At 50.8% G+C, this 13,546-nt stretch overlaps 1 protein-coding gene across 6 annotated transcripts in view; it reads right to left on the bottom strand.

Moving 5' to 3' along the window:
- DICER1 (dicer 1, ribonuclease III) overlaps positions 1-13,546 on the bottom strand; it is a 72,235-nt gene that overhangs the window by 38,431 nt on the left and 20,258 nt on the right. For 3 of the 6 annotated variants that reach the window (XM_060181003.1, XM_016190795.2, XM_060181004.1), the window contains exons 2-8: positions 9,530-9,628; positions 6,906-7,093; positions 6,194-6,356; positions 4,467-4,597; positions 3,779-3,913; positions 3,101-3,261; positions 444-612 (exon numbers count right to left, since the gene is read on the bottom strand). In XM_060181003.1, coding sequence (XP_060036986.1) covers positions 444-612; positions 3,101-3,261; positions 3,779-3,913; positions 4,467-4,597; positions 6,194-6,356; positions 6,906-7,052 — 906 coding nt within the window. In that variant the 5' untranslated portion in view covers positions 7,053-7,093; positions 9,530-9,628. Of the gene's footprint in view, positions 1-443; positions 613-3,100; positions 3,262-3,778; positions 3,914-4,466; positions 4,598-6,193; positions 6,357-6,905; positions 7,094-9,529; positions 9,629-11,733; positions 11,798-13,546 lie in introns of all 6 variants that reach the window. The other 3 variants (XM_060181000.1, XM_060181002.1, XM_060181001.1) reach the window with 3 other exon arrangements.

The raw sequence follows: 13,546 nt of genomic DNA, 5'->3' as shown, positions 1-13,546 counted from the left end.
GGCTGAGCCAGCAGGCCCAGGGTGGGGCCAGGACACAGGACACAGGACACACGCTGAGCCCCAGGGTGCGTCTCCCCTGCTCTGAACTGCTCCAAGCCGTGCTCGGTGGCGAGCGGGTTATAAACAGCGGAAGCCAGTGGAGGACTCCTTTAGGTCCAGGGTACAGGCAGGAACTGACTCATCTGACCCAGAGGGAAAAAAAATATCAGACGCCCTGCCTGTGCTGAAATAGCCACGCCGGGAATCCTAGCGCCTCCCTGACGTGAAGCAGGGCTGTCCACGCTCGCTGTCCAGCTGTCCAGAGTGTGACCGTGAAAGCGACTTCAGGGGAGAGGAGGCCCGACCTCAAGTGCCCAGAAGTGGCTCCACGCCTGTCAGACGCGGCCAGAAGCCCTTGGTAGTCCTTGGTGGCCCTTCCTGTGCCGTGCTGTGCGCGCGCTTACCTGCTTAGAGATAAGCATGGAGTCCCTTTCCCTCGAGTGCGCGGATATGTTACAGTCGGTGACGAAGTCAAGTGCTTCGTCTAATTCCTTGAGCAGCCTGTCGTACAGCCCGCTTCTGTCCGTGAAAGGCCCACAGTCCACCACGATCTCACACGGCTGTGAAGTGTATCTTTGGGGTCAGAAACATAATGGGTCAGCGTCTCCATCCACTCGCTGCCGACTCCTGGTGCATTTCACAGCTAAGCCAAAGAAGAAGAAAAAGAGGGAGAGAGGAAGGCAGGAAGGAAAGAAAAAGAAAGAAAGGGAAAGAAAAAAGAGAGAGGAAAGGCAGGAAGGAGAAGGAAAAGAAAAAGAAAGAAAAACAGGGAGAGAAAGAAAGGAAAGGGAAGGAAAGGGAAGGAAAGGGAAAGTAATAAAGAGGAGCCGGGTGGTGGCGCACCTGGTTGAGCACTCGCTACAATGTGCAAGGAGCCCAGATCGAGCCCCCAGTCCCCACCTGCAGGGGCGAAGCACCACAAGAGCAGAAGCAGGGCTGCGGGCGTCTCCCTCCCTCTCTACCTGCCCTTCCCCTTCTCAATTCCTCTGTCTATCCAGTAATAAATCAACTAATTTAAGAAAGCACGCAGTAACGCAGATCTGCAGGTGTCTCTCTCTCTCTCTGCCCTTCCCCTTCTCAATTCCTCTGTCTCTATCCAGTAATAAATCAACTAATTTAAGAAAACATGCAGTAAAAAAAAAAAAAAAAAAGAAAAGAAAGCACGCAGTAACGCAGATCTGCAGGTCTCTCTCTCTCACACACACACACACTATCACCCTCTCCCCTCTCAATTTCTGGCTGTCTCTATACAATAAATAAAAATTAAAATTTAATAATAAAAAATTAAAAAGAAAGAAGCAGGAAAGGAAAATAAGGGAGAAAGGAAGGGGAGAGAAAGGGAGGTAGGAAGCCCCCCCCCCCCCATGCCCTGTCCGAACGACTGCTCAGGACTCGAGCTCACTCTCGGCCAGGCCTCCTGCCAGGAAGCTCATGGCCACTCGGTTGCCTGATAGGCCTCAAGGGGCAGCGTCAGGCTCAGAGTCACAGACCTGGGTGCTTCCCTTGTAGTCCTGGGTTCTGTTTGGTGCTTTAGTTTTTTATTTTTTTTTTTTTTACCCCCTCTAGCCATTAGCCAGAATGAGCAGTAACATGGTTCAGAATGTCAGAAATTCAATTACCTTTCAGAAGCGGGGGGTGGGGGGGGGGTGAAGCTCAGGGGAGGGTATGGAGACTTCGACTTTAAACACATCCCTTTTCACATCACCAGGACCTCGAGTATGCAGGGCAAACATGAGTTTTATTTTAAAGGCTTAACAGGTCCTCGCAAAGAAAGGCCTCCCTGGCTGCGGACTCCTTGCAGCCTTCATAAGTGAGGTGACCAGGACAGCAAACAAAATTCTTTTGAAAGCACTTACAGGGATTATGGAAGCAAGATGCAGTAAAAAATAGTAATAAAAATAATTATAATAATTAATTAATTAATCAAATAAAATGTAGGCTTTGTTACAGTCAACCACCGGCAGAAACAGCATGTCCTGAACTCCTCGTGGGACTTGGATCCCTGCGTCCCGTGAAGCTGAAATGTGACTTGGTCCTGATCTACAGAGCGAACTTCCCCCCGGCCCCTGAAACATGGTCTTAGCAAAGTCCTCTCCGGTGCCAGTGTACCCGGCCATCAGAGAGCCTCAGAGGCCACTTCACACGTGGGCTCACACACTCTCAGGTGGAGAATTCAGCAATGGAGCTCAGGTCGGTTGAACAGCACAGCCTAAGGAAGCAGTCTTCACAGTTTATTCTACCCCTTCAAGAAAACACCACAGGACTAGCTTCAGTCCTGAAAAAAGATGACTCTACTAAGAAATCTGAATTTCATCTCTTTAAAAACTCATTTTCTGCAAAAAGAACTCTCCTGCTGAAGGCTCTGAGGCCCCAGGTTTGATCCCCAGCCCTGTGCTCTGGTCTCTGTGTCTCGTTAAAAAAAAAAAAAAAAAATTCAAAAATAAGTAAGATAAAATAAAGATTCATTTTCTTACTAATCTGTAAGGCTTCCCTTCTCCGCATCTAAACAAATCGGCTTGTAAGATGATGTCTCCTCAGACAGGCAGTAAGTCTAAAGGTCCTGAATTTGACCTTCTCAAAAATCCCCCAGTCCCCAGAACCACAAGTCCCGAGGCACCCGTTCCAAAGGCTGGATTCTCCAAGTGCTATTCCAGACCGCCCGTGCACCGAGCCTGAACAGTAAGTCACAGAGGACCCAGAGGAGGCACAAAGGCCTGTCTCCAGCCCCGCCCTTGCTGATGGCTGCAAAGTGCTGGCATCACCCGGTCTCGCCCCTCAGTCAGAAACACCTCGTCCCGCTCGCCCCTCTGTGACGCTCGAGGCTGGGCTCTCGCCCCTGAGGAATAGCAGAGAGCCCTGCCGGAGAGAGCAGAGTGGTAGACACGTCCGCTCCCAGGTTCAAGGCCTGGTAGTGGCAGTAGCCCAAGCTGTGCGGTGCTCTGGTCAAGACAATGATAATGACAATAATAACAAATGACAATTTTAAGATTTGTCTGCCCTGCTGATGCCTCGCCAGCCGCCGGCCTGCTCCTGGGCAGGCCGGTCCCTCAGGGCTACGCACCTGTCTAACACCACCAGGTCAGTCGCGGTTTCGGCCTTACTCTTGAGGATTTTCTCCAGCTTCTGAATCTTTTCTTCCAATTCCTCCGGATCACATTTCCCATTTAAAATGGAAGCCGTGAGCCCCAAGATCCGTGGACACGACGGAGAGTTTTCACAGAGCTGACGTGACAAAAGACATGAGTGCTAGTTAAGGACTGTTCTGCCAACACGTAGTGTCAGCCAGGCCCTCACAAGACTCTGCGCCACACTCGCCAGCTGTCCCTTGTCTGTCCCTTGTCTGCCCGAGGGGCAGGTTTGAATTTGCTCCAAGTGATACAGTTCAGCAGCGCTGAGCTTAGGCCTCTGGTTCAAATCCACTGCAGAGTTCCAATTATCATGGCCATATATGTCACGGAAGCTTAATGTTTAAATGTTGTTATAGATTTAAAATTCACATGCACTTAGGATTCACTCATTCAGACACCGGAACCAAGGCCCTAACACTGGCGGCCTGACCACCTGGAACTCTCCCAGTTCCCAAATCAGCAACAAGCACTACTGCTTTTCAGTGGAAAAAAGGAGGAGGAGGAGGAGGAGGAGGAGGAGGAGGAGGAGAAGAAGAAGAAGAATGAAAGAAAAGATTGCACACAGTGGTTTGTCTTGAATTGTGAAGGCGAATAAAAATTGAAGCGCGTACCTTCATGATTTCGCGGTAGTGGTGGTCTAGGATTGCAAGATGGCACTCATCAAACACCAGAAGGTTAATATTTGACAGTGACAGGTAATTGTTTTTCAAAACGTTCAAGGCAACACAGCAGGTCATGACGAGGACCTAGAAGGACACAGCGGTCAGATACGGGCGGCCGTGGGAGACGAGCCCGACTGCGGACCTGCAGGCCATGACCGAGGCCCCTACATCAGACTGACAGCAGGCCCTGGGCAGTGGTGCCTGGTTGATGCATGTCTTACAAGTCAAAGGACCCGGGTTCAAGCCCCCCAAGTCCCACCTGCAGGGGCTGCCTTGCACGGCCCTCTCTCTAGCCTGACCCCCGTCCCTCAATTTCTCTGTCTTAATTGAAAATAAATATTTTAAATAAAATAAAAGTAAGTTTCAAAAACTGAAAACAAACGTTTTAAATGGATAGGAGCTCATTATTTTGCAGCTTGACACACTCTGTAAAGCTGTCTCCTTTCCAGAAAACGAAGGTGAAGCAAAGCGGCGATTTTTTATTTGGCTTTGAGATGACATGGGCAGGGAGTGTCCACAGGGTTAATTCCTCATGTCAAGAAAATAGTTTCCAAACCGAACGCAGACCAGGCGGCCTACGGCCGTCGTCGCCACCAGGTCCCAAGATGTTCATGGATTTACACTCTGCAAGTCTTACCTGGTGTTTAGCAAACTCTTGGTTCCATTTTTCTCTTGACCAAGATGCACTTGCTTCTAGGTCTGAGTACTCCCCAACCTTGAGGTCTGAGTGAGTCCTGATGGCTGACACTTGCTGAGCAACCTGGTTAGCTGATGGCAAACAGGAGAGCCCACGTGAATGGCAGGAGTCTCCCCAGCTGACTGCTGAGGGGTGGGTGAGGAAACGCGTCCCAGACACCAGCTTCAACAGCCAACCTAAAGCCCACGCTCCCTGCACAACACACCATGCTGCCTCCTGTCATGTCAACAAGTTCTGTGATCTTCTCTTTTTTTTGCCTCCAGGGTTATTGCTGGGGCTCAGTGCCTGCACCATGAGTCCACTGCTCCTGGAGCAGTGGAACTGGCATATCACACCAAAGTAAAAGACTCTGGGTTGGGGGGTGGGGGGAGACAGGTCCAAGGAGGATGACAGAGGACCTAGTGGGGGTTGTATTGTTATGTGGCAAACCGAGAAATGTTATACATGTGCAAACTAGTCTATTTACTGTTGACTGTAAACATTAATCCCCCAATAAAGGGAAAAAAATTAAACAAAAAAGAATATATCTCTTAGACTAGAATGGCAGGGAATTGAACCTGGGACTTTAAAGCCTCAAGCATGAGAGTCTCTTTGCATAACCATTATGCTGCCTACCCTGCCCTATCCCAAACCTTTCCCTCTCTGTTTTTTTTTTTGTTTGTTTGCTTGCTTGCTTGCTTGCTTGCTTTCATCCTGTCCCTCTTGTGCCCACTCAGGAAGTCAGATTGCTTCAACAAGTGATGAGATGAGGCCCCTGAGGACTTCACCAGCTGAGGCAATGCAGGAGGCAGGATTGTCCCAGGTTCCTGGTGGCCTAGGCTCACACATTATTTAATCCCAAACACACAAAAGCCAGCATTTTAACTCTCAGTATTTAACTTTCAAGAAGAATCTAGATTTCTTTCTACGACCAGTAGGGCAAAACCACAAATCAGAAAGTTACCATCCTGTGTGGGTAGAACCATGCCCATCATCTCATAATCCTGTAAGCTATCGTCAAATCACTCATGAGGACAGGGTTTTTTTGTTTTGTTTTGTTTTGTTGTTGCCTCCAGGGTTATCGCTGGGGCTCGGTGCCTGCACTACGAATCCACTGCTCCTGGAGGCCACTTTTCCCCTTTTGTTGCCCTTTTTGTTGTTGTTGGATAGGACAGAGAGAAATCGAGAGAGATGGGGAAGACAGAGAGGGGAAAGAAAGACAGACACCTACAGATCTGCTTCACCACTCATGAAGCAACCCCCCTGCATGTAGAGAGCTGGGGGCTCGAACCAGGATCCTTATGCCTGTCTGTGCACTTTTCATCCTGTGAGCTTGACCCAGTACACCACTGCCCAGCCCCCAGGACAGTTTTAAGTCAGTTTTCCCCACACCATAAGCCAGAGCTGAGCAGTGTTCTGGTAAATAAAATAAAATAATTATAATAGCCACTGTTTTATAAACAAGTACCTTTGAAGAATCAAATTGGTGTAATTGCATTTAGGAAAAAAACAAAACAGGTGTTTAGCACATAGGAGAAAAAACCACTAAGAACGAGACGCCTGAGAGGAGAGGCACGGGCTTTCTGCCACGATCTTCAGCGTCTGTCGGACGCGGCTCACAGTGCCGGTCTGTGCTCATCTCACCCGCTGCCCCCCACACCAGGACAAAGTAAGTGTCTGTTTATTACCAGAGTTGACCAAGAAGACCGTCCTCTTGCCGTCGCTGTTGAAGTCTCCCCGGATCTGGTAGGACAGCTCCTTAGTCAGCAGGACAGCAATAAACATCTTCCCCGAGCCGGTGTTCAGACAGACGATGGTGTTACGGTCCAGAGCCGCTTCCAGCAGTTCCACCTACAGGTGCAACGCGGAGGGGAGGCGGGACGAGCTTCAGGAGACTAGCCTGCATGTCGATGGCGGACTCTCACCACCGCACCTGTCTACATCTTGAGGACCAGCCAAAGGACATCCAGGGGCCCACCGGACACCCCTGTCCTGCGTTAATACACCAGCGACTTCTTTGAGGTGGATTGTGGCAGGACGGAGCCCTGACACACAGTCCAGTATTGGTGGGTCTGCCAGTTCCCGGTGTTCAAGTCTGGCTCTTACTCCTACCCGGCTCCTGACACACTCCAGTGGACACCCAGGGACAGTGAGGTTCTGCGGGGCCAGGGCTGATAAGCCAAGTCACAAATAAAACTACCAAATCAATTACCCAGCGGAGGTTAGAAAAGAAAGGGACTATTAAGGACAAAAAAAAAGTGTCTGGGATGAGAAGATTAATCAGAACAGGAAAGGCTGGGAGGCAGGGAGGGTGAGGAGACCGGTAGAGGCTGAGTGGACTGGAAGCCGACTCCTTCCGTCCCGGTGAAAGTGCTCGGGGATTAGTGTTCTCATTAGTACCTGATATTTTCTTGGCGTGTAAATGTTATCGTGAATTGCTTCTTGTTGCCATGGCAGTCCAAAGAAAGGACCCATTGGTGAGGAAGCGGGGGTCATGAGCTGCAGGCCGGCCATGCTGAGGGTGGCAAAGCGAGGCTTGTCACTCATCACGAGTCTCTGTCACTGCATGTCTGCGCTAGCACAGCTTACTACAAAAGGAGAGAGAAAACCGTCACACAGCCACGCAGGGCCACCGAGCAGGAGCGCGGGCGGGGAGGGACGGACGGCAGGACTCCGCTCGCTCCGGGGCACTGCAAACTCTTCCTGGAGTGCTGCTGACGCCCTCTCTTTCTCTTTCATTTCCCTTTTCCTTTTCTTTCTTTCATTCTTTTTTTTTTTTTTAATGACCTAAGGGGATGGTTACAGAAGTCAGACAGCCTATGCTCTTCAACCCAGAAACCCCGCACACAGAAATGGATCCAGAAGAATCCCACCACTGCACAGACGTAAGTGCGGGAAAATCGCCACACCGCTGCCTGCCTCGGGGTGAAGAAAGAACTTGGCGGTGGACCCGCAGAGAAGCGCACAGACGACAGCTCTGTGGTCTGCGGAGTCCTCTGCGGTGGCTGGGTCTCCATTTACTGACCCATCTGAGATCCGCGTATAGTGCAGTACGGGCTTTACGAGAGAAAGGTGCGTGCAGCTCGCCACCTGCTCACACGTGCACCTACAACGCAGTCAGGCACACGGCTGCGCTTCAGACATTCTTCATGAATTCTGGGACGTGGCTGGGGCAGCAAGGAGATACCATGTGAGAACACCTGGCACTCGGCCCACCTGGAGGGAAGGCCCAGATGCCTGCGGGGTCCTATCACTCCACTCAAGGGCCATAAACATGGGGTCTTGTCTCAGCTAACAATGCACAGTGAGCCACCATCCTAGTCCTGGTCTTGAACACTCAGGTGTGTCTGATCAGACAGGAAGAAAACATGATGGGCGGGGGGTGGAGGGGGAGTAGAATGGCTCTGTAACCAGACTCTCCTGCTGGATGCTACCAAGTCCCAGGTTCAATCCCCTAGTACCACCATCAGCCAGAGCTGAGCAGGGCTCTGGGAAAACAAACAAACAAAAGAATTAGCGTGTCAGGGTTACAAGACAGTTCACCCTGTTGGGAACAAGGCCTACCGTGGGTGAGGCCCTGGGTTTGAGCCCTGGCACCACATGGGAGCACATGGCATCCAGACAAGCTCCTCGGACGTGGAGCAGTGATCCCTCTCCATCTCTGTCTCTCTGTGTCTGAAATTTTAAAAATTTAAATAAAAAAAAATCAGGCCAGGAGTGACAGAACCATCTATGTGGGGACCCAGAGCCCCCCTCCACACACACACAGACATGCCAAATTCAAGCAATTCTGTGAAATAAAAATAACTGCCGTGGTACCCAAGCACTGGTCTTTATTTTGTGCACTTTCCTGGCTAAGTCTGATGGCGTACAAAACACAATGGCCCCGGAGCGGTGGGAGAGAGGCCCCGGCAGGCGCTGGGCTCGGTCACAGGTGCTGGGCAGTGCCCACTCTCTCCCCGGGCGGCAGGAGGACCCTGATTTTTGTTCCTTCCCAAGGTCGCCGGCTCTGCTGACCTGGGAGAGGCCACCCAGAAGCCCCCCCGCACAGCCCCTCCTCTGCGGCTCACTGGACGCAGGGCGCCATCCCAGTAAGTGGCCTGAGGCGGCAGCAGGTGCAGCCAGCCCGGCTTCTGGGGGAGCAGCCGCAGGCAAAGTCCTCCTGCCTGCAGTTGGATGCCAGTCCTGACCGGCAGGACCAGAAGAGGCGGCCGTGCAGCCGCACACACGCGCAGTGGCCTGTCTCCCACCACACACACCAGCCGACTCTGGGAGACCCCCATGCTCCGCAAGGACCGGACGCGTCACGGCCTCTGCTGGCCTGGAATCTCCTGCCCCAAACCACACACCCGTGAAGCAAAGTTGCCTGACCGACCACCTGCATCGCTGACTCCTCCTCGGGGCCTGCGCTGGAACCCAGGGCCTTCAAAGGCTCTTTGCGTGGCCTTTTGCCCCAAAGGGTGGGTGTGAGAGAGGAGGCGACCACAGCAAGCCACCTCCCAGCTCTATTTTCCTTACGGTCATAAAATTTCAACCTATTTCCACCATTGTCAGAAAAGTCATGATGTCTTTACTTTAGTGATTGATTTATTGATTTTGCATAGGAAAACAGAAAGAAAAATCCAGCATGACTTTTCTGACAATCAAGTACAGTGAACAGCCACACTTTGGACTTAGAGGAAATGAATCCAAGATTAAAACATTCAGTCGGTAATCAGATAATGTGAAAGCAGAAAAGCCTCCTTTTGCCAATCATTCCTCTCTCTGGTAACTTTAAACACGTTTCCGTAGTGAGAAGCTCTGGAGCCCCCTGGAAGTGAAAGTTCTACAGTTTCAGCAATGTAGGAGGACCAGCAACGTCACTGCACGTGGCAGCTGCCCTCTCAGACCCGGACATTTGTCACTTCACTTCAATATTGTGAAGCTGGTGAGGTCGCCTCGCTCTCGATTCACTCGGCAATGGCCGTCTACAGCCCACAAGTAAATGTCCTTCCTTTTTCCATATAGGAGAAATCACGACTTACCGTTTTAATGTTTGCGATCTCTGTGTTGCTATTGTCTGAACTGCATTTTGACATCATGACAGCAGTTTCTCAGAAGATCACAGCATGCCCACTTCTACTCTGAAAATAAATGCAAAAGCAGCGAAGTTTAAGATTCCTGGACTTGAACTGGACACAGACACATCGGTGGAATAAAAGGCCATTGTCCTGCACTAAACGCTGGACAAAAGACATCTGAATGGCTGGAGAATGCTAGGTCTTCTGAAACAAAGAACAAGAGAGGCGGCTATAACAACAGTGTGTCCCGTACCCAGAGGTCTGGGGAAAACAGAGGCAGGTGAAGACTGCACGTTGATACCAAGGGTCAAACGAAGTAGATCCTAAAGGGGGTGACTGAGAAAGGGAAGAATGAATGGGGAGCACCTGGAGCCTCTCAGACCCACCCAGGGAGGAGAAATGGAGCCGGGAGCCTCCCAGACCCACCCAGGGAGGAGAAATGGAGCCGGGAGCCTCCCAGACCCACCCAGGGAGGAGAAATGGAGCCGGGAGCCTCCCAGACCCACCCAGGGAGGAGAAATGGAGCCGGGAGCCTCCCAGACCCACCCAGGGAGGAGAAATGGAGCCTGGAGCCTCCCAGACCCACCCAGGGAGGAGAAATGGAGCCGGGAGCCTCCCAGACCCACCCAGGGAGGAGAAATGGAGCCGGGAGCCGGTACTTCACCGAAAATGCAAAGTAGCTCGTGCGTGACAAGGCTTCAGCTTCTCGAATTCAAAACACAAACCCAAAGACCCACTAAACCATACTGTGAACTCTTTTTTCATTCTATTTTCATTTTCTCAGCTCCAGGCAGAGGGAGAGAGAGAAAGGAAGGAAGCTCAGCTCTGAAGTTTTCTTCAATTCGCTGAGAGCTAGGTTCTAACCCGCGTCGTGAACTTGGTCAAGTGAGCTGCCTGCCTACCCACCACGAACTCTTTAAAGGATGAGAGTGCGAGGGACTGGGCCGTGGCAGCCCGGCTGAGCGCTCACATTACAGTGCGCAAGGGCCAGGGTTCAAGCCCCGGTCCCCGCCTATAAGACAGAAGCTTCACAAGTGTTGAAGCAGGGCTGCAGGCAGGTGTCTCTCTATCTCCCCTTCCCCTCTCAGTTTTTCTCTACCGCTATCCAAAATAAATCAGTTAAATCAAAAGAATGTGTTCCTGAGTAACAAAATTCATAAACACAGTTCAATGATGTCCATATTTTGTATAAATTTAACAGGAATGGGGGGACAGCTGGTGGCTCACCTAGCTGATAGCACATGTTCCCGTGTGCAAGGACTCAGGTTCAAGCCCCAGCTCCCCACCTGTAGGGGGAAGCGGTGAAGCAGGTCTACAGGCGTCTATCTGTCTCTCTCCCTCTCTATCTCCTCCACCTCTCTCAATTTCTCTCTGTCCTGTCCAATAAAAGAAAAAGAAAAAAGAGGGAGGGGAACAGCCGTTTCTCGGGCAGGCACCGACCCCAACGATAACCCTGAATCAATCAATAACTGTGAGGTAGTTTTCCTGAAATGAACTAGAGATTTAAAAACTAAGAAAGCGGGTGGGGGAAATAGCATAATGGTTATGCAAACAGACTCTCATGCCTGAGGCTCCAAAGTCCCAGGTTCAATCCCCCATACCACCATAAGCCAGAGCTGAGCAGTGCTCTGGTATTTCTCTCTGTGTCTCTCTCTGTCTGTATCTCTCTCAAAAATAAAATAAATAAAATATTAAAAAAAAAAAAAAAAAAACTAAGAAAGCCTGCAGTGCTGAGATGAGAGAGCCTGACAAGTGGTGCTCTGAGCAGGAGCCCACTTCCGCAGCCTGACTTAAGACAAGCTCGGGCAGGAGTGACCAGCAGGCTCCTGCTCACTTCTGTATGCCCGGCCTGGTTGTTTAAAAATCTATGTTTGTTTGTTTATTTATTTATTTTTGAGAAAGATAGGAGAGAGAGAGAGAGAGAGAGAGAGAGAGAGAACACCAGACACCACTCTGGCACACGTGCTGCCGGGGACTAAACTTGGAACCTCACGCTCCAAAGTCCAGAGCTCTAGCCACTGCACCACTTCCCGGACCATCAGCTCAGGTGTTTAAAGAACAGACCTTTGAAGGTTAAACCTTCTCTGCTCATTGATACTTTCGCTTTGCCAGCAAGTTAGCAGAAGAGCAGGGTAACCATAATACTATCTTAGCAAGCTGATATTTACCTCAAAAGGCTGATTCTAAGACCTTTCAGTTGCCACGTCTAGATTGATTCATGCCCTAGATAACCTAGAAGCAATCAGACAGAGTACTTTAGAACAAGCAAACTCATTTTAAAAATAACTAGCTTCAAGAAATGTCCTACCTGGCGCAAGTTTCACAGTTAATTTACCAGAACAAGATCCCTGAATAATGTAATTAATACTTCTCCTGGGAGTCAAGAAAACAGTACATGTCTGGGGGGGGGGGGGCTTTAGAATGAGTGCCTACTATGTCATAACACAACTGGAACTAAAGGAAACCCAGTGTTAAAGTTATGAGTACAATTCGCTTAGACAGAAGGGTGAGTGCTTGCTGTGGAATCACCTCCTCCCAGCAGTCTGGCTTTAAGGAGAGCTGAGTCCCGCAGTAAGTCAGCCCTTCTTCCTGTCTGCGCAGCCAGACACTGCCTCCGTGCAGACGCAACTTTAACCCTCTGGCAGGTTCCAAGTGCTTCTGGGAGTAACGGCATGACCAGCACAGTCGACTCATGACCGTTCAACGTTCACTCTTACAGCATCACCGCTGGGCAGCCCGTGTCCGAGAGAGTCGCCGAGCCCAGCACAGTGATGATTCAGTTCATGTGGGTGAAACAGGCCGGGTCACGTCTTCTCATTTTAACTGACAGTCACAGATTCAGTTACGACCTGCAAACTCCCGTCTGGGGGAATGAAGCCTTCAAGGCAGCGCTGACAGACACACCACACGCCCTTCCGGCCCCCAGTCTAAAGGCATCGAGAGTGCCCTGCCTCCTGTGCGTCTTCAAAACCAGTGCCAGACCCTCCAACTTACTGCTCTGATCATGCCGTGTCACCGAAGCTGGAGCAGCTCACTTTACTAATGTTACTGTCCGGCTGGGGAGACGGCAGGGCAGTTCAACCCCCAGCCACTGAATCACAGCTGGGCAGGGCCTTGATCAAAATAAACAGATGTGACTGGCCAGATTTTTTTGCTCTGGCTTCCCCCACACACACACCACCCCCAGACCCTAGAATGCTGCTCAGATCTGGCTTATGGTGGTGCAGGGGATTGAACCTGGGACTTTGGAGACTTGGGCTCTGCATAACCATTATGCCATCTAGCCCACCTCTGCCCCCACTTTTAAACTGCCCCAAACGCACAATGGTTCTGGAGTCCCACAGTGAACCAAGGAAAAAATGAGGCCTGTACCAACTTCATGACATTAAGACACTCTCAAAGGTACTTCTGCAAGTGAGCAAGAAAGCTAGAAAGTGTGAGATGACCTTTTGAGTTTCTGACAAGAAGCATGGCTGTTGGAAGCTGTTGCCTGCCCTGCACATCGGGCCTCCGCAGCTCCACAACTCATGGGAGCCCTGCCTCTGAATTCACAGATAACAGGTTTTCAAAAGGCTCGATTCTCCCAGCTGGAAATAAAGGGACAAGACTCTACCCTTCCCCTCTCTGTTCAGAATTTCCTTTGTGATAGTTTGTTTAGAAATAGTGGCAGAGGGGCAGAAACAGGATGAAAACACAGCCTCAAAGCCCCCTTCAGTGTGGCGGGGGCCAGGCCTGCAAAGTTATGCTCATCAAGTGAGCTGCCTCCCAGCCCTTGTCTTTTCATGTGTAATCAAGAGAATTCATCCCCGGCCCTGTTTCCTAGAGAGAGTCAGGTCCAATTTGTTACCTGACTCCTACTTGCAGAAACCATCTCTAGCCACACCGACTCAAGAGCGGTGACAAGTGCCCCGTGGCAGGTGGGTGGGTGCTGTGGGCTGTTGTCGCTCAGCTGGGCAGGAAGCAGCGTCTGCTGCTTCAGCT

Source organism: Erinaceus europaeus, chromosome 22, assembly GCF_950295315.1.
Source record: "Erinaceus europaeus chromosome 22, mEriEur2.1, whole genome shotgun sequence".
Classification (NCBI taxonomy): Eukaryota; Metazoa; Chordata; class Mammalia; order Eulipotyphla; family Erinaceidae; genus Erinaceus; species Erinaceus europaeus.
The sequence above is the reverse complement of the archived record's forward strand: the minus strand, read 5'-3'. Positions and strand labels throughout refer to the sequence as shown.